This window comes from Capra hircus, chromosome 18 (assembly GCF_001704415.2).
Source record: "Capra hircus breed San Clemente chromosome 18, ASM170441v1, whole genome shotgun sequence".
In the NCBI taxonomy this organism is placed as follows: domain Eukaryota; kingdom Metazoa; phylum Chordata; class Mammalia; order Artiodactyla; family Bovidae; genus Capra; species Capra hircus.
In genome coordinates, this window is record NC_030825.1 from 12,556,887 (window position 1) to 12,581,479 (window position 24,593).

At 53.6% G+C, this 24,593-nt stretch overlaps 1 protein-coding gene across 3 annotated transcripts in view; it reads left to right on the forward strand.

The window, feature by feature from the left end:
• The window catches only part of KIAA0513 (KIAA0513 ortholog), a 51,813-nt gene that overhangs the window by 21,939 nt on the left and 5,281 nt on the right, over nt 1-24,593 (forward strand). The window contains exons 2-12 of one of the 3 annotated variants that reach the window (XM_018061804.1): nt 7,813-8,320; nt 10,242-10,341; nt 11,143-11,216; nt 14,281-14,351; nt 15,574-15,778; nt 16,124-16,164; nt 16,636-16,714; nt 19,263-19,340; nt 20,440-20,469; nt 23,271-23,351; nt 23,754-23,848. In XM_018061804.1, the coding sequence (XP_017917293.1) occupies nt 7,992-8,320; nt 10,242-10,341; nt 11,143-11,216; nt 14,281-14,351; nt 15,574-15,778; nt 16,124-16,164; nt 16,636-16,714; nt 19,263-19,340; nt 20,440-20,469; nt 23,271-23,351; nt 23,754-23,848 (1,183 nt within the window). In that variant the 5' untranslated portion in view covers nt 7,813-7,991. Of the gene's footprint in view, nt 1-7,812; nt 8,321-10,241; nt 10,342-11,142; nt 11,217-14,280; nt 14,352-15,573; nt 15,779-16,123; nt 16,165-16,635; nt 16,719-19,262; nt 19,341-20,439; nt 20,470-23,270; nt 23,352-23,753; nt 23,849-24,593 lie in introns of those variants that run through there. The other 2 variants (XM_018061805.1, XM_018061806.1) reach the window with 2 other exon arrangements.

Genomic DNA, 24,593 nt, shown 5'->3' on the forward strand with positions numbered 1-24,593 from the left:
CACACACACGCTCAGTTTGGCACACACATACACACATGCTCAGTTTGGCACGCACACACACACACGCTCAGTTTGGCACACACACACACGTTCAGTTTGGCACACACGCACACACACACACACACGCTCAGTTTGGCATCAGCTCTGACCTCGTCCTCACTGCTCCACAGTCCTGTGCTCACAGACCCACCCTGCTTAGACCTGTGGGTGTTCCCTGACGCAGCTCTCACTCTGTCCCAGCATCTACTACCTTCCCTTTTGAAACCTGGTTATATTTGTCCTCCTCCCCACTCCCCACCCATCTTCTCCGCTTCCTCACCAGTGAGAGATGTGATTCGGAGACTCCCCACTGTGGGTTGTGATTCATCCCCAGGTGCTCAGCTCCCATCTCTGTAACCAGCGTGGGCTCCCATCCCGATAGGAAACCCTGAGCTGGTGCCTCGAGCAGGGCCTTGGGGCGCCACTGACCTGCCCCCCTCCAGCTCTCATTGCCCTATTTTGATCACCAAGTTAGAATGTTGGTGCAAGTGCTCTTCAGAGAGTTCAGCCGTGAATGGTTGGTGACTGGGTCTGGCCAGAAACCCTGAAGGGACATCGGACTTGAGGGAGAGGGACCCTTGCGGGCATATTAACTGTGATGTCTCCAGGTTCGTGATGCTCCATCCTGGCACCACCAACGAGAGCTCACCTTCACCCCATAGCGTGCTCCAGCCAGACAGATACCTGCTCCCAATGGATGTAACATATAACTTTTGGGTTTTAGAGGGTCATTTCATTTCATTTATTTTTGGCCATGCATGTAGCATGCATGATCTTAATTTTCTGTCCAGGGGTTGAGCCTGCACCATCCCCTACATTGGAAGCACAGAGTTCTAACCACTGAACTATCAGGGGAGTCCTGGAAAGTTATTTTTAAAACAGGTGTTTTGGCATCTCTTTGGCATGTATCTTTTGCAGAAACTTGTTAGAAACTTTCACTGTAATAATCAGCACTCTTCATATGAGGATTTTCTTGTCAAATTGATTTTTAAATTTGGTATCTCAATAAGGTTCATCTACAAATGAATTTGTCAGAATGGAAAGAATCTTATGACTGAGCATAATTCCCCCTTTTGCTTTGGCTGCCAGGAAGCTCCACTACATTAATTGCCCAATTGCAGTAATGGTTTCCTTTGATCCCCCTGGCCTGATGTCATCTTCGATCCACATCGACTGGGCATAAATCTGTCTGAACAGCTGACATCTAAAAGGACAGCCCTGACACTTCTTATTTGACATGTGTTCATTCATTGGAATAACTGTTGCCTCAAAGCCCCAAATGGCCCCACGTTTCTTCCTGATTCCAGAACAATGTCAGTTATCACCCAGCCAGAAATCTCTGAGTGGATTTATCTGTCAGGAGCTGGGGGCTGAGCTGGTCAGCCCCTGCAGAGGGGCGGATGAAGGTCTCTGCTGTCGTCTTGCTGTAGGAGAGGTTCTGAGCAACATGGAGCAGGTTTTCACAAGCCTCAGTAGTGGCTGAGATCTGGCTGGGGCTTGCTGGGCTGGCCTCTGCAGCCAGGCTGAGGCTCCTCCTCACCCCCGCAGCCCCAGGCCAGCCCAGGGGGCTCTCTGTGCCCTGGGACTGTAGAGGGGGAGGGGCGCTCGCAGAACAGATGCTGATGGAGCCCCAGGAAGAACCTCTGTGCTGTGAGGCTGACTGTTTGTGGCAGGCTGGGCAGGTGTGGAAGTTGTTGCCGTGCTCCATGCTGCTGGGACCCTGCCAGGGCACAGACGGGTGCCCGGGGAGGGGAGTGGGGCTCTATGGAACCACCCATCGTGGCTGCAGCAGCCTCTCTACTGGGCGATGGGTGCAGCAGCACGTGGGAAAGGTGTCCCCTATTTCTTCTCCTTCCCCTCTCCTCCAGCTATTCCAGTGAGGTTCAGTTTTCCTGGAAACCGTTCATTATTGAGTCTCTTGATGGCTGAACCGAAAGAGATAACTAGTCTAATCACAGATCGAGCTCACTTGTCTCAAGACAGCCCCAGACAACCTCAGGCAGGGGCCTGTCTGCCCTCCCCTTGTTCCTACAGCCAAACCCAGACTGTCAGTTGACATTTCGTGAGGTCTGCTTGAAATAAGACACTCCTCGGGGACTGGACAAGACCATCTTCACTGGGTCACCTGAGGTTTGCAGCTGTCGCGGGAGGGATTGCCCCTGCTAGGTGCAGGACACACATCCGGATTTCTCTCGGCATTGCCGTGGTAGGAGAGGTTTCTTGTTGACCGAGACCAGGAGGGCAGCTGTGCAGGTGGAGATGGGGTTTTGTTGGCATGATGGGATCAGCTTTTTCTTCCTCCTCTTGTGTTTCCAGATCTTTCTCTAATTTCTCTTTATGATAAAGGGGAAACGGTGAAATAATATCCTCAAGCAAGCCTGACTGACTGCAGGGGAGAAGCCATCTAGCAAGTGCAGTGAAGACCTGCATGAGGTTCTCTGCTCCGGGGCAGGGAGGGCATTTGACAAGAGTGGCCCTGGGCCTACCTTCTAGGCCATGCTGTAGATTCAGGAGGGTGACTGACCCACAGGAGAGCATCAGAGAGGCCCCTGTAGGGACCACGTAGTGATCGAGAGCCTGGGCTCGATGTTGACCCGGGCTTGGACTCCATGCCCGGTCACTTCCTAACCATGTGCAGGGGGCCCCCTGCTTCCCCGCTCCCCAGCTTCGAGTCCCTGATGCTGTGAGAGGTGGGGCGGGTGGGATGGAGGGAGCAGAAGCCAGCATGTCCTCTCTTCTGGTGGGAGATGCAGCACCTCTGGTGGCTCAGGGGCACTGGAGGAGAGGGAGCTGCCTGACACGGATGGCAGGGGAGAGCTACAGAAGGTTCTGGAGTCTCCCCTGGCCCCGGGAGCCTGTGTGCTTGCCCAGGGCCAGCCTGTTGGAGAAGTGCTCGCTCCAGATGCTCTGGATGCTGGGGAAATCAGGGTTTGAGCAAAGCCTCAGGAGATGTGGTCCACAGCCACAGAAGGCAGTCTCCTTCTGAGTTCCTGCCACAGTGGGGCGCGGAGGTGGGGGGTGCACGAGGTCAGGAAAGCTCCTGGAAGAACGCGCCCACCGCGCCCAGCTCCCCTGGCCCCCTTGCTCTTGTTCCACACTGCTGCCATAGCTACCTGCCAGGCACCCTGAGCACCCAACCCAGGGTCCTGGTATCTGCAGCCCCTCCACCCTACCAACCTCTTTCCTCCTTACCCTTCCCTTGTCTGGAACTTTCCAAAGTCATGGCTGCCTAGGCCCCCTGTGTGGGCTCTTCCTTCCCCTAAGACATTGTCTTCTGCTCAGAAGACCCTAGAGTCTTATGGGTTCTTATGAGTCTTCCATCTCGGCTCAGATACCCTCTTCTCTGACCCCGAGTCTGAAGAAGGCTCCTCTTAGAGCCATAGGCTGACTTAGGATTTTAGTCTAGTTTGGTTCACTCACTTGGTTGGTAGAGGCTTCTGCTCTAGGGCCCAGGAGGTGAGTTGTGAGGATGCAGTTGCAGGAAGGTCCGTTTGACTGCAAGTCTGTAGAAGACATTTTTAGTATCAGTGCTATTTGCAAAGATTCCACTCTGATTTAAAACCCAGAGCTGTGGCCCTGGAGTGGGTCTGGGGACCTTCTTGTAAGCAGGACAAAGCAGAGGGATTGAGTACAACCTGCAGACATGTCTTCTTTAGCCCAGAGGTATTTTGAAATAAAATAGAAGATTTCACGAAGTGGATTTCAGCACTTTGAGAGAGAAAGTTCTTTAGGTCTGATCCCACTGGGCCCACAAACCTTAGCGGCAGCCCCTGGCTGGCCCTACCTAGGGACAGTGTGGTCAGTCCCCCTGGGCCCACTTCCTCTGAGTTCTCTAGCTAGAGATCACAAGAGTCAAGTGAGGTGTGTGATCCTGGGGTGTTGAGAGTGACCGTCACCTTGTCCTGGATGGAGGCCCATAATTCTGTTCCCTTCCTGAAGGAAGGGGGTGGGGTACTTCCAAGCCCCTCAGCATAAGCAGCTGCTTCACCTGCATCTCAGCCCCGAGAGCAGGTTTGGTTGAGAGAAGAGATCCCCAGGCAGAGGGGCATGCACCCTGCAGCCTGTAGTGCCCGCATGGCACCCAGGACCCTCCTGCACCTGTGCTTCCTCTCCTGCAGGGCCAGGCTCCTCACCCTGTCCCCTCCTTCCTGAGCCCACTGAGGAGGCGTCTGGGAAAGAATGATTCATGCACACCCTGAATTTCCAAGCTAGAAAGGCGCTGGGAGAGCTCCCCACCAGCCTCTGAAAGCGCCTCAGGCCTGACCAGAAATAGCCGTGACAGTAGGGTCTGATTTTGCCCTTCAGTGCTGTTGGGTTCTGCTTTGGTAAATATGGAGCCTTCAGACTAAATCCTGAAATGTTTCAAGATACTTGTTTCCTTTTCCTCTGAATTTTTATTCATTGTAAACTACATGGTTAATGATAGCAAAATAAAAAAGGGAGATCTCAGTGCCAGCACTGTGCTGCTGCTAAGTCGCTTCAGTCGTGTCCGACTCTGTGCAACCCCATAGACGGCAGCCCACCAGGCTCCTCCGTCCCTGGGATTCTCCAGGCAAGAACACTGGAGTGGGTTGCCATTTAGCACTGTAATATTATACATTTCTGTCTGCTTTTTCAGTCCTTTTTCATACGTGGACGTGATTGTAATTATAGTACAATTAAAACTCATTCACTTCAGTATTTCCAGCACCCAGAACAGAGGTTGGCATGCAGTAGGATTTAGTAAATGTTTGTTGATTGTAGAATATTTGTTTATGTAAGTATAAAGTGAATTCTTCTAATTGCATCATACACTGATTACCATTGCACCAAGTTGTTAGATTTTATTTGCCACTTTACTGTATCTAGATTTCCCCCCTAATTTATGAGGATTATAAATACTGTTACAGACCACATAACTGTTTTTGACTGTTTGGAATTACTTTCCTAGAATAAATTTCAAGCATTTGAATTCTTGGATCAGAGGAAAGAAGATTAAAAATTATGGAAATTGCTTTCTAAAATCTTATTAATATTTATCCTTGTTGCTGAAATTGTTTGAAAATATTAGTTTTATCATAATCTCATCTGCTTTGAAAATTTATAGTTTTTAAATTTTTGCTTACATTGTAGTGTAAGCTGGTACCTAATTGTTTTGATTTGCCTATCTGTATGTGTGATTATTAGTATGGGTTGAAGAATTGTCTAAGAATTTAATAGCTTCCTTTTGTATGCCTTGCCTAATTTGAGTAGTGTTATAGATTTTTTAAAAATTGGATTTGGGTGAATTTCTCACATAAGTATAATTAACTCAATTTTTCCTATCATAGTAGCTACACACATTTTTCCTAGTGTGTGATTTTCCATTTTTAATATCTGGTGAGTCGTTATAGGCGTGATCTTCTCTTCTTTGGAGAGCAGAGAGCATGGTTGTCCGAAGGACCTTAGAGCCCTCCCCTGCCCCTGATGTCTCTGACCGGGACCCCGGCCCGGGGAGCAGAGGCCACAGCTCACCCGCCTGCTGGCACAAAGTGCCCAGGGCTGGCGCGACCCCAGCCCGCTGCTCCGTAGTTGTGGACTCTCTGCACACCTTGTGTTGCTCTTCTGGCCCAGAAAGTTCAAACTGGGATTCATGCTGGAGCTCTTTTTTGGACCAAGGCAGTCTTTGTCGGACTCTCCTGAAGGGGGCCATTGCCTCTGCAGTGACAGGGAGGCAGCCATCCCACCCTTCTGACTCAGGACATCTAAAAATATCCTGGGCTGGGGCCTTTGGAGGAGCCCATAATCGATCCGTGGACATTAAGCTCTTAAGAGGCAGTAAATGCAGTTTTGATACTGAATTGCCTCACAAGATGCATTAGTTGTACGGTATGGGAAGCCACCTATCTGCCAGGTGTTGTCTTAGATATTTGGGATCTGTAGAGGCAGAGGACAGGGACAGGGGCCCAGGATCAAGGTGGACTCGTATCAGGAGGGCTCCTCTCTTGTCACTGGGGAGGCACTCCAGAACTGGCAGGTGACCCCTGAACTGACTGGTGGAGACCTGGTTAGAAGCAGAGATCCTAATCCCAGTTCTGCCTGCATCATCAGCTTCCCAACTCCCAGTGCATGTTCACGGTCAGGTCTGGTCATCCATCCAGCAAACATACAGTGGACACTTAGCTAAGACTCTGTGCCGGGCAGCATATTAAAAAACAGAGACATTACGTTGTCAACAAAGGCCCGTCTAGTCAAGGCTATGGTTTTTTCAGTGGTTATGTATGATGTGAGAGTTGGACTGTAAAGAAAGCTGAGCAGTGAAGAGTTGATGCTTTTGAACTGCGGTGTTAGAGAAGACTCTTGAGAGTCCCTTGGACTGCAAGGAGATCCAACCAGTCCATCCTAAAGGAGATTAGTCCTGGGTGTTCATCGGAAGGACTGATGTTGAAGCTGAAACTCCAGTACTTTGGCCGCCTGATGGGAAGAGCTGACTCTTTTGAAAAGACCCTGATGCTGGGAAAGATTGGGGGCAGGAGGAGAAGGGGACGACAGAGGATGAGATGGTTGGATGGCACCACAGACTCAATGGACATGTGCTTGGGTAAACTCCAGGAGCTGGTGATGGACAGGGAGGCCTGGAGTGCTGCGGTTCATGGGGTCGCAGAGTTGGACATGACTGAGCGATTGAACTGAACTGTGCCGGGCGCTCACATATTGCTACAAAGGTGACTGAGGCATGGTCCACCCCTCAGGGGATTATACTTTAGTGGGGTAAGCAGGAATACTAATATCTATCTGTCAAACAAGCAGACTTATTAAATGAGTGTCAGTAAAGTTCCAGTGTGGCCACACAGGAATCAGTAAATAGATTGCACAGGGTTTGAGCAAAGTGTCTGTGAAGAGGTGGTACTCAGCCAAGTCTAGAGGGATGAATAGAATTCCAGGTGGGGCGAGGAAGATGGAGGAGAAGGGAGAGGACCACACAGCCTAAGGGTCAGAAGGACCGGCACCAGGAGGTGGATGCCGTTGCCTAGGGTGGCCCTGGTGCAGGGAGTGGGCAGGGAGGAGGAGGTGGGTCTGGTTGGCAAATGCCGCGTAGAAACCATGGAAGAGTTTGAGGGGTCATGATGATCCCACATGTGATAGCCAGGGAGGCCCTGGGTCTTAAGTCGGCCAAAGCTGAGAAGGGGACCGGGAAGAGAGAGCCTCGGGCCTTGGAGGTGAGGAGCCCATGTGCCTAGCCTGCCCATGAGGACACCGTCTTCCACCACTGCTGATCCAGTAACAGCAGGTGGCGGGTGATTTGCGGTTTTATCGGCCTCGGCCTGGTCAGCTAGAGTGGGGAGCGGGTCAGTGGCAGCAGCCCCCCTTGAGGTCTGTTTGCTTAGTCTGGAGAAAGCCTGATTGGTGTGTTTGTTCGCTGTTTGCCCATCATATGGCGGATGTTTAATGGTGAGGGAGTGGCAGAGGACATCAGCAGAGAGCTGGCCCAAATTCTGAAAGTTGGGAGCTGCTTCTGAGGGGCAGAAGACTTCCCTGGTGGCTCAGATGGTAAAGCGTCTGCCTACAATGCGGGAGACCCGGGTTCAATCCCTGGGTCGGGAAGATCTCCTGGAGAAGGAAATGGCAACCCACTCCAGTATTCTTGCCTGGAAAATCCCATGGACGGAGGAGCCAGGTGGTCCAAGAGATTGCAAAGAGTCGGACACGACTTTACTTTTACTTTTCTGATGGGGCAGGAGTGCCCTAATTCCTTCATCTAAGTTGGGAAGCTCTCATGGTGAGAACGATGATGTGTTTCTGCTTCCATTACAGATGCCTTAGGGTCCCCTGGGCCATCCGGAGGAGTCAGTCCCAGCCGCCAGCAGTTCCAAGCAGCGCACATGCACCCGGTGGGCTCCCGCTCTGCCTCCGGCTCCTGCTGACGCACCTGGGAACCCCGTCCCCCAGCCTCCCCACCCGACGTCCTGGTCTGCAGCCCCCCTACCTGAGCCATGGAGGCCCCCGAGGTCCCCGTGGGCTCGCTGATTGACTTTGGGGCCGAGCCATCTGCTTCCTTGCCGCTGGAGGCGCCGCCCCCGAAGCTGCAGGATGGGGATAGCTCCCCCGGAGAGGGAGCCTCGGAGAGCGAGACCACGGAGTCCGCGGACAGCGAGAACGACATGGGCGAGTCTCCCTCTCACCCGTCCTGGGGCCAGTACCGCCGCTCCTCCTCCAACGAGTCCTTCTCCTCCAACCAGAGCGCTGACTCGGCCAAGGATGAGGAGCTGCTGGAGCTCCGTGAGTTCATGCGCAGCTACGTGGAGAAGATCTTCTCTGGAGGGTAAGCCCCAGCCCTCACCCGCCACTGGCACCTCCCTGGCTCAGCACCACATGCTGCCTGCAGACCCCCTTGGAGAGATTCCCCCCGCTCAGGGCTAGGCTTTGCTTCCTCTGCATCTGAGGTGAGCCCCCGTGGGCATGCCTTCCAAGGTGTTGTAGCTGACAGCGAATTAGGGGTGCTGTAAGGCCAGAAGGTTTCAGGTACCAATGCCTCTTGCTACCCTGACTCAGCTGCTAGGATGGGGACTTGCCCTCGCACCTTTCTCCCACCTCGCTTTGGTGGCTTCTGACGGTTTGAACTAGGAGCATAGATAGCTGCGCAGAAGCAGAGGCTGGACCTGGGAATCTGTTTCACAGCTGTTACCAGCTCAGCAGGGGAAAGGGAAACGGGTTCAGTTCAGGCCTCAGGTCTCGATGCCGCTCTTGCATCTTTGCACAGCAGCACGTGAAATGCTGAAGGTCCCTCCTCAGGACCTGCAGCATCAGCACCAATGGATTGTTAGAAACGCAGAGTCCTGGGCCCCAGCCGACCCCCTGAGTCAGAATCTGCCTTTAACAAGGCCTCTGAGATGGGCACATGTGGCCTGAGGAGCTCTGGCCAAAGGGACCCTTTTCCAGCTTCGTTAAAGCGTAAGAAGGATTTCTGCCTGTTGACGGCACACAGCGAGGATGTTGTTTCCTGTTGTGCTTTAGCCCCTCAATGGTTAACTGGCAGGGTGATTTCCACCTTTGGCAGATGTGGCTCAGTTTTCTCTGCGGTTGGAGAGGAAAAGAGTTTATTAGCATCCCAATAATTGTCCATCCCCCAAATGCTTTTATGTGTGATTTTGAGTGCATTCTGGGATAGCAGTAGATGTGGCTTCCTACTTATTTTGTTTGACTCACACTGAAATTAGTCAGCTTTCTCCAAGTACACCCAGTTAATGAAAAGGGGAGAAAGCCCAGAAGCTCACTGACTTGCCAGGAAGGCCAATCGAGATTTGTGGCAGCCTGTCTGTCAGCAGTATGGAACCTGGACGACTGAGTCAGATGCCTTGTCAAGAGCATTCATTCCAAAGCTCCATGCACATGCCTGGCAAATTATTATGTTTCATCTGGTGTTGGTATTTTGGGATAAATCAGGCCAAGATGTTTTCTATGAAACCTTAAATAAATGAAATTACAAAAGCCAATTGATCTTCAGCCTTCTGCTACCCCAATCTAGTCATTAGATTGGAGGTAGAGTACTGTCCCCCCCCCCACGAAAGTGATTAGAAGTGGTTTAGATCAGGTGAGCATGTTGTCCACCCTGGTGGTGGTGACTCGCAGGCCTGGGGCCCCCTCCCCGATCTTCACCCCTCAGACACAGAGCCGGGGAGCATCAGAGAGCAGACTGGCCCTTCAGAAGTGAGTGGAATAAGCAATGAGGCCCTCAGATGGCTGGAGGGGCCTCAGACCGTGGGCTCCGTATGTCCTGCTGAAACTGAGCAGGTTAGGAATTCTTAACTCCAGTGGGTGGCTCCATACCTCATCAGCTCTAAAGATGAGGGGAGGTCGGGTGAGTTGGAGAGCCCAGCTGTCAGAGGCTTGTGGACCTTGTGAGTGCCCAAACCTCACTGAGACGGGCGGTCTCGTGGGCCTTGGAGCCAGGAAGTCTAGATGGGGCTCCCGCTTGCTATTCCCCAGTTGTGTCTGACCCTCCAGCCAGGGTCCTCATCTTGGAAACAGCAATAAACCCATTGCTCTCGAGGTTGCCCAGAGGCTAGAATGTGCCTCTGCACTTGGTGGAGTGCAGTCCATCGGGGAGCCGAGGCGAGGATCGGGGTCCAGGGTCCAGTGTCGCCTGCACTTAGGTGTGCTTTCCTTCCTCTTCCCCAACTGTAGTCCTTTTAGTTCCAGAGGATTAAAGCTTTCCTGTCTTTCCCCGCTGCCCTCTTCTCCAGGGAGGACTTGGACCAGGAGGAGAAAGCCAAGTTTGGCGAGTACTGCAGCAGCGAGAATGGGAAAGGCCGGGAATGGTTTGCCCGGTATGTGAGCGCCCAGGTAAGGGGGTGACAGGGCTGTCACCTGCTCGGGAGAAACGCCCCCACCGGAAAAACATGTGACGCTCATCTAGAGATGTTTCGAAAAGGCCTTTTTAGAATAGTGGAAGATGCAGCCTGGCCTCTCAGCCACATGAAATTCCAGATATGTTCGTCTTTTAAGGACAAGCACGTGGGCTGTGTCCCCGCATGTTTTTATTAAAGAACCCACGACATTCAGTTTTCATAAAGTATTCAAGACAATGACAGCCGTGTAAGCTCAGATGAGAAATTTTGTAAATAGCCAATGGGTTCTTTTTTGTTTTTCCTGTAAAATGGATGAAGTTCTTAGTTTTTAAAGTACTTTTTACTAACATAACTTTGCAAAGCAACTATGCTCCAATAATAAAATTTTTTAAAATGTATTTTTTTATCACAACTAATTTATTCTCACAAGAAAAAATAGAAAATGCTGGTAAGCAAAAGTAGAAAAAGTGCCCATAAATCCCCCATCCTAAAAATAGCCAGCCTTGTCACCTTGGGGTCGCATCCTTCCATACTTCCCCATGTGTGGGTGAGTGGGTGAAGTTCCTAGCTTTTAAAATCTCACAAAGAGACACAGGGAATGATGTGGGGCGGTCTGGGGGCAGGGCAGCCCTTCGCTGAGTCCGGGTCTCTGTGGAGCAGGGCTCGTGTTGGGCCCGAGCGGGGCTGCGCTTAGAGATGCTCAGCACTTAGAGAAGTGGTGGTGAGCCTACAGCCCCTCTGAGCTGAGCAGAGCTCTGCCAGCGGCTGCCTGACCATCTGCCCTCTTCCTGGACAGCGCTGCAACTCCAAGTGCGTCTCAGAGCCCACCTTCTACCGCCTGGTGCAGTCCTTCGCGGTGGTCCTGTTCGAGTAAGTGATGCTGTGGCTCAGAGCCTCCGTCCTAACTGCTCATCTTTCCTCCCTCCCCGCCCGAGACCCCAGTCATGAGTACCTGCCCCACACATGCGTCATCAGCTCGATTGCTCTGGCGCTCCCCGGCATCTGCTGGGAGTCATGACCAGCATCTCACGGGAAAGTGCACAGTCCCCACCCAGCAGGAGAGGAGAGGACCACAGCTGGGTGTGAGTCAGTTCCCCCCGCCCCACCTGTCTGGAGACAGGCTGTGATTCCACGGCCCGCCCTGTCCTCCTCCAGCCCAGATCGGGGTTCTCTGGACTTCCTGTAGTGACGTGCTCCACACACACTCTCATCACCCAGTAATGAGATGGCTGGATGATGTCACCTGCCCGGAGTCCTAGTGAGGCACTGCTGGGGCCTTTTGTCTCAGAGGGTGTCCTGGACCATGTGGGCTGGGAGGAAGCCCCCCGCCAATGTGTGGCCGTGGAGGCTGGCCGATGACTCGAGGGACTCCTGCTCCTGAGGCCTAGGGCTCTAGGACTCTTGACCTGATTCAGACGCCCTGACTTGCTTCAGAGCTGGACATGCCCTCCGCAGTGTGAACGGGAGGAGCCGTGTCTGCCCGGGGGTAACTAAGCAGTGACTTTAATCATGGGGCAGGTTCATGGGAAACTGGGGGCAGAGGGAAGCCCTGACTCTGATCTGACCGTCATTTAAACCCACTTGCCCCATCAACTCAGTGTGGCCTCGGAGCAGGTCCTGGTCTATGGCTTAGGCTGTGGCCACTTTCCCCACCTTTTTCTCTTCCCCATGAACGCAGGGCATGGACTGGAGGAAAATTGACAAAAGAAAGGAGCCCCTATTTTTCTTAACACTTATTCTGAATGTGCCAAGTTCCGGGTGTGCTCAGGAGGAATCCTGGCCTGGGTGGAGAGGCCTTGTGGAGGGAGTCAAGGGCCCACACTCTCTGGGGATGCGTCAGGAGCTGCACAGAGGTCGGGGGTCAGCATGCTCTCCCGTCCTGAGGACACTTCCACCTCCAGACATTTGTATCTATAGGAACTTTCATGAATGTATACTGTTTATAGATGGTGTCACATATGCTATGCCCCCATATGGTAACATGCTTATCTAATTCTCCATTTTTTTTAAAATTATTCCTTAAATAAGTACACTGGGTGGTTGGGGGAGTTAAATTTTAAACACAGACTCCTTCCATGACTTTGTTTGTGAGCATATTTTTTTTTTATGGTTGCAAAAAAAATTTATAGAAATGTAGCTTTTTAGATTTATTGGATTATTTTTATGTTAAATGATAAAGTGGCCCTCATCCCACTGTTTAGATAATGTCTGTTGATTTTCTTTCTTGAAATACTTATCTGAAGTGAAAAACTAAACAGGAAAGAAAGTGCATGAGGGAACAGAACGGAAAGACACCGAAGCCTAGGACGAAAAGGAAAGGTTCTCTCGCTTCTGGTCCATCTCCCAGCGATAACCCCACTCTGAATAACGCACGCGCCAGCAAGGACATGCTTCTTCTAAAAGTGCAGTCCCCTACGTTTGCATTCAGTGGTGCGTCTGCCATGGCTACTGCTGCTGCTGCTGCTAAGTCGCTTCAGTCATGTCCGACTCTGTGCGACCCCATAGACGGCAGCCCACCAGGCTCCCCCATCCCTGGGATTCTCCAGGCAAGAACACTGGAGTGGGTTGCTATTTCCTTCTCCAATGCATGAAAGTGAAAAGTGAAAGTGAAGTCGCTCAGTCGTGTCCGACCCTCAGCGACCCCATGGACTGCAGCCTTCCAGGCTCCTCTGTCCGTGGGGTTTTCCAGGCAAGAGTACTGGAGTGGGGTGCCATTGCCTTCTCTGGCCATGGCTATGAGGTGTTGTAATATATGAATGCATGACTATACCAAGATTTACTCAGCACCTGCCCTGTTAATGGGCTTTAGCTGATTCCTCCTTTTCTTCTCTAATTCATGGTACTACAGTGGACATCCGAAGAAGGCAATGGCACCGCACTCCAGTACTCTTGCCTGGAAAATCCCATGGATGGAGGAGCCTGGTAGGCTGCAGTCCATGGAGTCACTAAGAGTCAGACACGACTGAGTGACTTCACCTTCACTTTTCACTTTCATGCATTGGAGAAGGAAATGGCAACCCACTCCAGTGTTCTTACCTGGAGAACCCCAGGGACAGGGTTGCCTGGTGGGCTGCCGTCTATGGGGTCACACAGAGTTGGACACGACAGAAGCGACTTAGCAGCAGCAGCACCAGTGGACATCATTATAGCTTTGCAGCTACAGATTCCCAGGGGCAGGCAGGTCCTGCTTTTGAAGTTTTTTCCCCTTTTTTTGTTTGCTGAGTTGAATGGATCCATGTGTATCTCATACTCTCAATATAGTAAGTACAGTCCTTTACATCTGTAGGACATCTTCTAGCCTAGCACAGGCTCTGGTATGTAATCGATTACTTTGATTTTCAGCAAGTGGTATAGGGTAGGTAGGTATTCATATTCCCAGTCATTCTCAAAGTGCTGTCTCTGGGCCAGGAGCCTCAGAACATCAGCTTCCCAAGGCAGTTTGTTAGAGATGCATGTTCTTGGGCCCTGCCTGAGACCTGCTGACCCAGAGACTCCAGGGTGGACCCAGAAATCCACATCTTAACACGCTGTCCAGGTGACCCTGGTGCTGCCCACGTCTGCGTATCACCCAAGCCCATGCTCCTTCCCGAGAAGTAGGGCCAGATGCAGGTATAGGCCTGAGATGCGAGGCCCATCCTCCAGTTCTGGGGCTGCCCTTTGGGGCAGGGTCGAGCTTCCTGGGCCCTGGCTGTCCCACCTTGACAGTGAAAGAGGCCTGGTAGATGGATGGCGAGGGCCTTCCCACCCAGAATCAGACCTTCTCCCAGGCTGTGTCCCTGGACCCAGGGAGCTCTTTCTGTGTCTTCTCCTCCAGAGCATCAGGTGGGTGAGGTAACAGTTAGACGTGTCTGTGAGTATGCTGGTCCTCTCAGGAACATGCGGAGGAAATCGGGTCGGGGGACCCATCAGCCAGTCACCGCTCTCCCCGTTTCAGGTGTCACCAGATGGATGACTTCGGGCCCGCCAAGAACCTCATGACCATGTGCTTTACCTACTACCACGTCGGTGAGGCCCTGGCGCGGCTCGCGGGGAGGGCAGACCCTCGCCTTCCAACGCCCGTCGAGTGGAGATTTCTTTTTTGCTTAGTTTTTACTTTTTAACTGCACTGCGTAGCATGTGGGAGCTTACTTCCCTGACCAGGGATCGAACCCGCAGCCCCTGCAGTGGAAGCACAGACTCTTTATCACTGGAACTCCAAGGAAGCCCCCAAGTGGGGATTTCTTAAGGCAAAGCTGCGGGGCACCCAGAAAACAAAGGGAGCTGGTGTTAGGGTGGGGTTGAGGAAGAGGGAGACTCCTGGAACAGGAGGAGAAGGGTCGGGAGGCTGAGGGTCGGGAGGCTGAGGGTCGGCTGTGAGGAAACGAGAAGGTGGACACATGGGGCAGGATGCTTCAGGTGGATGCCGGGATGGCTGGTGTGAGGATGTGCAGGTCTCATGTTCAGGGTGAACGGGAATGCAGGGTCAGCTGTGGACAACGGTGAAGAGGAGCAGCTGGGCTGTGGGCTGGAGCTGCCTCTGAGCAGAGGGCAGGTTGATCTGTGCTGGCTCATGGCCCTGGGGCCTCCCAGTACATCGCAGCTAGAGGGCTCCCCTGTGAAGCTCCTTGAGCTGCAACCACAGGCACTTGTTCAGGCCTCCTTAAGGAGATAGCTTCTGGGAGCCCACTCAGGGGCTGGAGCTGGGTCAGGGCAGCACTGGCACCGTGGGTCACTCTAGCATCCCCTTCCTCTGCATCTCAACTCCATCCTACTGGCTACTGGCCTGACTCCTCAGCTTGGGGCCCTTTGGCCTGAGAGAGCAACCTGGGCCTGCGGGGCTGCCTGGACCTTGGTCGGTACACAGCCTTGGGGAGGGACATTCCTCCTTTCTCCTGGCTGCCCTCCTCCAGCATCTCCCGTGCCCAACACCCTCCTGTTTCAGGCCCAGCCCAGGTGCCACTCAGCACACTCTGTGCTGCCCTCTACCTATGTGTGCTGCGCACCCACCTTCTGGACTCACTGCTTCTTGGGGGCTGGGTCCCTGCCTGTTTCCTCTTCTGTCCCTGGTGACCCCTGGCTGACCTGGACACAGTAGGTGCCTAGGGACTGCCTGAGAGCGCAGGGGCCCAGGCCCTGCGCCTTCTTGAGGGCATCCCTGAGCCTTCCCATCAGCTTGTCCAGTGATGGCGGAGGTGGCAACCCCGGCCTCTGTGGTTCCAGTCGGTTCTCATCGCTCTCCCACTGCCAGGTAAACCGCACCTGCTCCCCACGGAGTCCAAGGAGAAGCCGACTGGGAGCATCGACTCCTACCTGAAGTCAGCCAACAGCTGGTTGGCGGAAAAGAAGGACATTGCTGAGCGGCTGCTGAAGAACACGTCGGCCAAGACGGAGAACGTCAAGGGCTTCTTTGGGCTGGAGACCAAGCCCAAGGGGCCCCCAGTCAGGAGGAGCGAGTGAGTGTGCCCTGTGTGCGCCCCTCCCCGGCCACGGGTGTGACCAGGAGGCTGCTCCCTGGCCTGGTGACGGAAGCACCTCAGCCTCCTTGGCTGTCGTTGGGGCCTGAGAGCCGCTCTGGGAAGCGCAGCTGCTTCCCCGCCCTCCAGAGTTTTCCACATCTCAGTTCTAAAAGACTGGCGATTGGTAAACGTAGCATTGATTTCATGCACATGCTTTCAGAAAACCACCTAAATGTACACATGGGTCATGAGACATAATCCTGTTTAAGCAATGTTGAAGGGTTCTTTGGGAAACTGGGGCCGGGGGGTTGTTTTGTCACTTCTATGGTTTCTCTCCCCAAGGGAGGAAGAGGGCAAACCCCAGGAGAAGCCACGGAAGACGGGTGAGTGCCTCCTGGGCCCCAGGGCTGTGGGCGCCCGGGTGGCACCACTGCAGCCCCTCGGGGCCTTAGCTCAGCCCACAGCAAACCAGCAACTCCCTTGGGCAGGTGCCCACGCATCTGGGGCTCCAGCTCCCCGTAGCAGGAGACACTGTCCTGCGTGATTCCCCAGTTGCCCCTGCTCCAGCCTGTAATCTAGTACTGAATTTCTATTGAAAAACCACTTCTCTGGGGACCAACTCCTCATCATAGGGACGTCAAGGAACTTTTCTGGGGTGGGGGAGCCATTTGTGGAGCCCTCTCTGGACTGAATCCTCAGGGCCAGGCCTGAGCATGTCGTTACTGATGTGGGCCTCAGGGCAGGTGCCCTGGAATTTCCACTGCATGTCTATGTGACTCTGGGGGCACATGGGGCCTGCCGGGAGGGCTGCTGGGGCAGTTTGCCCCGCTCAAGTCTCCCTCCCCATCCCACAGTGACTGTGTGCAGCCCGGAAGAGGAGAGGAAAGGAGAGAAGATCTACCTGTACACACACCTGAAACAGCAGCCCATCTGGTAAGGCCACCCTCCACCTGGGGGGCAGCAGCTGCCAGCTCCATAGAAATGACAATAGCGAGTGTTGGCGGGGATGCGGGGAAATTAGAACCTCATACACTGCTGGTGGGACTGTCCGAGGCAGCAGCCACTCTGGAAGACGACCTGGCAGTTCCTCAGAGGTTAAACAGAGTTTTACCCCAAGACCCAGCAATTCTACTCCTGGGTAGATGTGCAAAAGAATTGAAAACGGGTACTCAGGCAAAAATCTGTGCACATACATTCATGACACGCTGTTCATAAGAGCCCAGAGATGGGAACAACCTGATGTCCGTCCATGCAGATGCACAAAGTGTGGGCTGTTACTCAGCCACGTAAAGGAATGGGGCACCCACACCCGCCACAGCGTGGGTGGACCTGGAAAACATTATGCCAAATGACCAAAGCCAGGCCCAAAGGACCACGCAGTGTATTTACATAAAGTGTCCAGGAGGCAAAGCTCTGGAGACAGTGGCCTGGTGGTTGCCAGGATCCGGGGGAAGCAGGGAATGAGATGATGAAAAGGTCCCAGAAACAGACAGTGGTAATAGTTGCACAGTTGCGCAAGTCCAGGAATAGACCACAACCCAACCCGCTGAGTGGTAGACTTTGAAAGTGTGGGTTTTCTGGTATGTAAATTATGTCCTAGTCCAGCTGTTTTAGGAGAGGGAAATGGCAACCCACTCCAGTATTCTTGCCTGGAGAATCCCAGGGATGGAGGAGCCTGGTAGGCTGCTGTTTGTGGGGTTGCACAGAGTTGGATATGACTGAAGCAACTTAGCAGCAGCAGCAGCCAGCTGTTTTACGTATATAAATACCATACTCACACAAAGGCCATGGAGTGGGAAACCCATGGTCAGGGAACGCTCCACCCTCTGCTGTGAGCACACCCTCATCCCTCCAGAGCCTCTCCGTCCACGTGTTTTATTTTATTTACTCACAAGTTGGAGGCAGATTAGCATTTGGAACCCAAAGGGTGTCAGACGCTCCCCTCCCACAAGGAATACCGTCTAGCGGCATGAGAGCTTGGCACAACAGGACAGGGCGTGGGAGCCGTGTAGCCGGCCAGAGCTGGGCGGCAGCTGTCTGGAAACCTGTGGCCCCAGGCTGCAGGGCCAGGCTCGGGTGGCAGCAGGGAGAAGCCCACCAGCCTGGGGCCCACGTCCATGATTTAACTCAGGCCCCTTTGGGCTCAGCTAGGCTACTGTCTTACCTTCTGCTTCAGGGCTCAGCACACTTTTCTATGGACGGCTGGGTGATAAATCTTTTAGGCTTTACCAGCAACCACTCTCCTCTGCCTCTGTAGTGCAAAAGCTGCCATGGACAGGATGTAAGTGGGTGATCGTGGCTGTGAGCCCTTAAAACTTGATTTACACAAAGACACAGAGGCCTGAGTTTGTCCCATGTGCCATAGGTTTGCCGACTCTGATCTTTGGGAAGAATGGTTCTGTCTTGTGCGACCCCATGAGCGTGTCTGCTCTCTGCACATGGCCTGTCCCTGCCAGGTTCCCATTTCTGTTAATAGATGCTGCTGTAGAAAAGCAGGTCTCCTTGAGGCCTCTGCTTCCTGTTGGGAGTCTCAGTGGGAGACCGAGAAGGGGAAGTGGCTTCATCCATGTCCTACAGGTGAAGGTTCCACCTTCCCAGATTATAGGTCCTGGGAGACATGCAGATGACTGCCAAGGCCCAGGAAACCAGCTCCATTGAGGATAAAGGCACATAGACCCTTCTGGGCCATGTGGAACTAAAGAGGCAACTAAAGAACCTTTTGATGAGGGTGAAAGAGGAGAGTGAAAAAGCTAGCTTAAAACGCAGTGTTAAAAAACCTAAGATCATGGCATCCAGTCCCATCACTTCATGGCTAATAGAAGGGAAAAAAGTGGAAACAGTGACAGATTTTATTTTCCTGGGCTCCAAAATCACAGCGGATGGTAACTGCAGCCATGAAAATAAAAGTCACTTGTTCCTTGGAAGGAAAGCTATGACAAACCTAGACAGCATGTTAAAAAGCAGAGACATTGATTCACTGACAAAGATTCATACAGTCAAAGCTATGGTTTTTCCAGTAGTCATGTATGGATGTGAGAGTTGGACCATAAAGAAGGCTGAGCACTGAAGAATTGATGCTTTCAAATTGTGGTGCTGGAGAAGATTCTTGAGAGTCCCTCAGACTGCAAGGAGATCCAACCAGTCCATCCTAGAGAAAATCAACCCTGAATATTCATTGGCAGGACTGATGCTGAAGCTGAATCTCCAATACTTTGGCCACCTGATGCTAAGAGCCAACTCACTGAACAAGACCCTGATGCTGGGAAAGAATGAAGGCAGAAGGAGGAGGGGCGACAGAGGATGAGATGGTTAGAAAGCATCAGTGACTCAACGGACATGGATGTGAGCAAACTCCAGGGGATAGTGGAGGACAGAGGAGCCTGGCATGTGCAGTCCATGGTTGCAAAGAATTGGACATGACTTAGCAACTGAACAACATAGGCCTGTGACCCACTGTGTTCCCATCTTGTCTGTCTTGCAGGCACACACTGAGGTTCTGGAATGCAGCTTTTTTCGATGCCGTCCACTGTGAGAGGAGAAAGCGGTCTCCCACGACCAGGTAGGAGCCAAGTCCAGGCCTGCTTTGCCTCGGGAAAGAGGACCAGGGAGAGGCTTTTTTTGTCCCGTTTCTGAAGAGGAGAGCAGAAGGACAGAATGGCTGAGTCCTCGTGTCTTGTGTTTCTTCCTCGAACCCTTCTGGCTCCGGTGCCCTGCAAGCTGCCTGAAGGGTCCTGGGCGCACAGCTTCCGGGTGGGGGCCCAGCTTGCATGAGCGCTTCTTCCCCTGGGGCTCTGGCATGACTTGGCCTGACCCTCCTCAGAAATGCGAACTCCCACTGAACAAAGCCCCTGGGGCCCCCTTGGACCCACTCTGACTGTCTCTGTAAGAACCCAGGCTCTTGAGCTGGGACCCTGGCTGCAGAATTCATGTCTGGGGAAGGCAGCCTCTACTTTCAGCTGCCTCCTCTGGGCTGCAGCTTCCCCGGGGCCCCGTTGGAGACCCCACTTTGTAAACCATCAGCAGCAAGGAGTGTGCATTGGGGCTCAGTGAGCCAAGGTTGGCGCCTGCTGTGTGCAGCCACGGGGCAGGGAGGGGGCAGCAGCCTCCCAGGCCTGGGTCACTACCCCTCCAGTCATGGGACTTTGAAGTCTCTGCATCTCTTCTTGTTAATGAGATGAACCCCCTTCTTCTCTAACACTGGGGAGACCTCAGAACCTTTCTGCCGGCAGGAGAGAGGGCAGAACCTGCTGGTTAAGACTTCAGTCCACTGGGACTTAGGGGATCTTAAGTGAAATCTTTCTTTTGGAGGGGGAAGTCAGTAAACCTTCATGGGGGCGGGATGGCCTGCTGTGGCTGTGTGTCCTGGGAAGCAGGGAAGCACGTGGGGGGAGAGGTCCTCGACCATTCCTTAGGATTCTAGACAGAATTCTCTGCTCTGCTGGGAGACGCAGACGCAGGAAACGCCTTAGGCGAGGGGAATCTCGTGTTGCTTTGCTCTCTGACATCTCGGCCAGCGCCCCCCACCCACCCGGAACCCCGTCTTCATCTCCGTCTCTGCTGTGATAACCCTCCTTCCGCGCTTGCTCTCTTTTTCCATCCACATATCTTGCATGAGTTTGACATGTTCCTCTGTTTACCTGTTTCTGCTGCCGCTCCAGAGGGGATGCTGGAGAGGAGGAGAAGAAGAGGTGTGTGTCCACGTGCCTGTCCCTGGACAGTGCGGGGCCCTTCTAGGGCCGCTGGGGGAGGGCACCCAGGTGCAGGTGGGACTCGCAGCTGGCGGGCCCAGCGCTGGGACAGGCTGATGATGGTGGGGAGCTAGCCCATGACAGAGACTTCAAAATGGACAGGAGGCAGACACAGCCCCCAAGAACCCTGCAAGGCCTGGCGTGTGTCCTGAGAGGAGGGGACAGTGAGGTCTAGAAGGTCAACTCTGACCGTGAGTGAGCCAGCCTCCACGGGCCGCTCTGGCCCTCCAAGCAGACCCTGAAACCACACCCTCGGGGTCACTTGTTGCCCACTTGGTTATTGATCCTGGCTGGAGCCGCCAATGCGGCCAGAGGACCTGTCTCTATAATCATGTCCAGAGGCGTGTGAGCTCTGGCAGACCCTCACCCACTCAGACGAGTCTGAGGGTCCCAGAGAAAGGACAGCTGCTCCATGCCCCCGGCCACTGAGTGATGTGGGGCCTGTGCGTGTCAAGGGGCCCCTGAAGGCAAATGTCTAGGACCGGCTATTTCCTGTGAGCCCACGATGGGCTCTGACTTTGTTTGAACTTGATATGTGTTAGATTGCTTCCTAAGATATTTTTAGAGTTAAAGGCCTGCCTATTCAGAATATAATTTCTGATAACAGTGCTTTTTTTAAATTTGGTGGAAATTTCCCAAAGCATGCTTCCTTTAATCAGTGATGTATTTTTAGTGCTTATTGTTCTATGTGAAATCTTGTCCTTTTTTTTTTCTTCCAATGCAGCCTTATTATGGCTTTAAAAGGAGCACTTAAGCACAGCAGCTACCTCCGTTCATAAAAAGCCCCCGAGTTCCCACAGTCTCTCTAAGGGATAGGGTGATTAACCAGCTTTCCCAGCACCATGGCCGAGGTTTGAGAGGGTCAGAGCATCGTGGCCTCTGAGCCTCGTGAGGGCAAGTGACTCTCTGGCCCTCACAGGCCTCCTTCCCCGGGGCAGGTGTGGTCTGGCCATGCACCTCCTAGACCTGCCCCCCAGGACACCCTGAGACTGGAGGACCAGAGTTCAGCTCTGGGTCCTCGGGCAACCTTGTGTCTCCAGCTTGATTCCTGTCTGGCAAAGTCGGCTGATAACGCCGTCAGCATCCTCTCTGTTCTCAGGAGGTCTCCTGTCCTGTAACCTGCTCGTCACATCCAGATTCTCACTGTGGCATTTTAGACACATGACCTGCTCTCTTGTGGTATTAGACTTCCACCAATATTGGACGTTGGACTCAGTTTTAAAGAACTGATTTGATTGTAGGCATCCCCTGATTGACCTTCTGCCTATTTCATCAGAGATCAGATTAAGTGTCCCAACTCTAGTCCTCACCGCAGCAAAAAAAGTCACCTCTGCATCTACTGTCAGGACTACTGTGCCACACAACTGCAAGGGAGCCACTTCCACATGGGATGGGGTTGCACAGTGCACGACCTGTGCAGCTGTACCCAGCGAGCCGGGTGGTGGTTTGGGGATTTAATGCCTGGACAGTCCTAAGGGCATCCACCAGGGGAAAGGGGATGGGAAGGAGCGTGGAATGGGATCAGCATAGTGCCTGGAAGCGCCTTCCAGGTGTCTTCGTGGCTGTTCTGCTAGCCTGAGGAGACTGGAGTGACACCTCCTCCTGCCTCTGCTGCGCCGTGGTGTCCTGTGGTTCCCGCTCAGCTGCACCAGCACCAGTGGCCTCCCTCAGCCTGAAGAGGGAGAGGAGTCGAGAGTTGATGTTCTTGGTTCTGTTCCACTTCCTTTGGCTTCTCCATCACCCTGACCCCCCTCATACTCCCTCTTCTCTCCCTTTTATCTTTTTTTCTCTCAACCCTGTTTTAATCAGACTCCTTGTCCAGAGTGTAATTCTTAAGGGAAAGTAGGCATCTACTCATTTCCCAGATGGCCATGGGGCTGTCGTGCCTGGGGGATGGGGGGTGGGCTGGTTGAGGGGCTGACTTCCCCGGGCCACAGAGACTAGTGATGCTCTGCTGTAAGGGGAGGGGCCGACGCCCTGCGGGGTCGGGTGGCCTGGTCTCTCACTCGTGGACACAGCTCCTTAGGCTCAGAAGAGCACCCTCCCTGCCTGAGCCCTGAGCCCTGACCCTATGCCCTGCACCATGGTCCCTCCTCGTAGAGTTTCCCATCTTTGCATAGAGGCTTTGCGCCATCTTCACTGTGGTCACAGGGTAGCAGTCACCGGCCCTGGGGCGGCTATGCAGGGCGGGCCTTGGCCATGAGGAAGGCAGGAGCAGAGTGAGTGGCAGAGCTGGGCCAGCCTGGCAGGCAGCATGTGGTCAGAGGCTGTGGACCCTGCCGGAGAGCCCGAGGCGGTGGAAGGGGAGCTCCAGGGCCTCCTTGCTGGGTTCTTGATTCCCACTTTTCTCAGACACCGGTGAGGCCCTGGCCTCTGCAGTTGTCCCTGCCTGTACCATGAGCTGTGGCCTCCTTTGTCCTTGAACCTTTGAAAAGGTGGGGGACAGGATTCTCATTTCCTAGCAAATGTTCTAGGCGACCGCTAAGCACACACCTTCTCAGGGCCCTGGGTCTCATCTCCGCCAGGACAAGGTGATGAGTGTGTGTGTATCACTCCCCCGCCCCCTCGGGTAGGCTTCCTAGAAGCAGCACCAACAGTTCTTTGGCCCAGGAGTCCCCTCTGTGTCAGGGAGGCCAGCACCTGTAGGTCAGGGTAGGGGAGGGCTGAGCCGGGTGGTGGTTTGGGGATTTAATGCCTGGACGCAGGCTTGAAGCTCCCTGCTGCCCCTCCTGTGCTTGCAGGGAGCGGTGGTGCCACATGACCCAGGAGGAGCGGGACGACAGCCTGCGGTTCAACGAGAACATCACCTTCGGGCAGCTGGGGTGAGTGCTGCCACCCAGGGCAGCCTGGGATGAGAAAGCGGGGCAGGCGGGGCTGGGTGCTGATACTGAGGCCCAGACTCAGTGAGGAGGGGCTGCTGGGTAAGATGCTTCTGGCAGGGGCTCCACTGGGGGAGCACCACCCTTATGATGTCACACGCCCCTGACTAAGGGTTGTTACCACCATGAGTTCTTAAATGTCTCAGAAGCACACGATTCACTCCATTTGGCCTCCACACCGTTTCACGGTGAGTGAAGTTGGCTGGCTAAGGAGGCAATTTGGTTTTTACTTCTTTCTAATGATTCCTGGCAGGCTGCCTATTGGGCCCCCGGCTCCCTTCCCTCCCCACCCCCCGCCGCCCCAGGAGGTGGGGGGGGTGCCAGCTCACGGCCATGTCCCCCCAGCACATTTACGCACAACATGCTGGCGTTCGGGCTGAACAAGAAGTTGTGCAATGACTTTCTGAAGAAGCAGGCAGTGATCGGCAACCTGGACGAGGGTGAGTGCCGGCCAGGTCGGCAGGGCTGGGGGTTCAGGAGCCAAGCAGGCGGCGTGTGGGATCCCCGTCCCAATCAGAGAATTATCCCTGCTTTACTTAGAAATGAGATGTTATATGTTCCTGCTTGCCTAAGTGTGTGGGACACGTTTCCTTCCATTTGGAAACCCAGTTCTGCTAGGTAGGACTTGCTGGGGGGTTGGGGGGGGAAGGGTTCTGCCCGGTCAGTGCTTAACAACAGGGTCCAAGTAAAGATGTAACTTGGCACTCAGACTCTGACCTTGAAAATGGACAGACTCTGGCCCCGAGTTGCCCTTCTAAGTGACCAGCATATGGCCTACCTTGATTTCTTGAACCACACTGCCCTGGGAGGTCTGGGGGCGGGAGGGTCGGAGGTCCTGAGGTTGGTTTTTCTAGAATCTCTGACTTCTGTAATGAAAGGAGATGCATTGCTGATGTCAACTTCCATAATAAACAGCTGGCCTTTCTGCATCATCCCACATGATGGGTACTGAATGCCTCTTCCTTGTCCCCCAAAAGCCTTGCACTTAGACATGTATTTGGCTAGACCAGTATTGTCCAAAACTCCACCCTGCACCAAGTCAAAGAAGGCCAAGAACAGGCGGCCTTAGGAGGTGCCCTGGACAGCCTCATGGTGCTTTCATCGGCCCTGTCACCCAGCACAGGGCAGAGCACCATGCCCCCACCACATGGCCCCTCCTCAGCCCCCAGGACCCAAGCCTGGCTC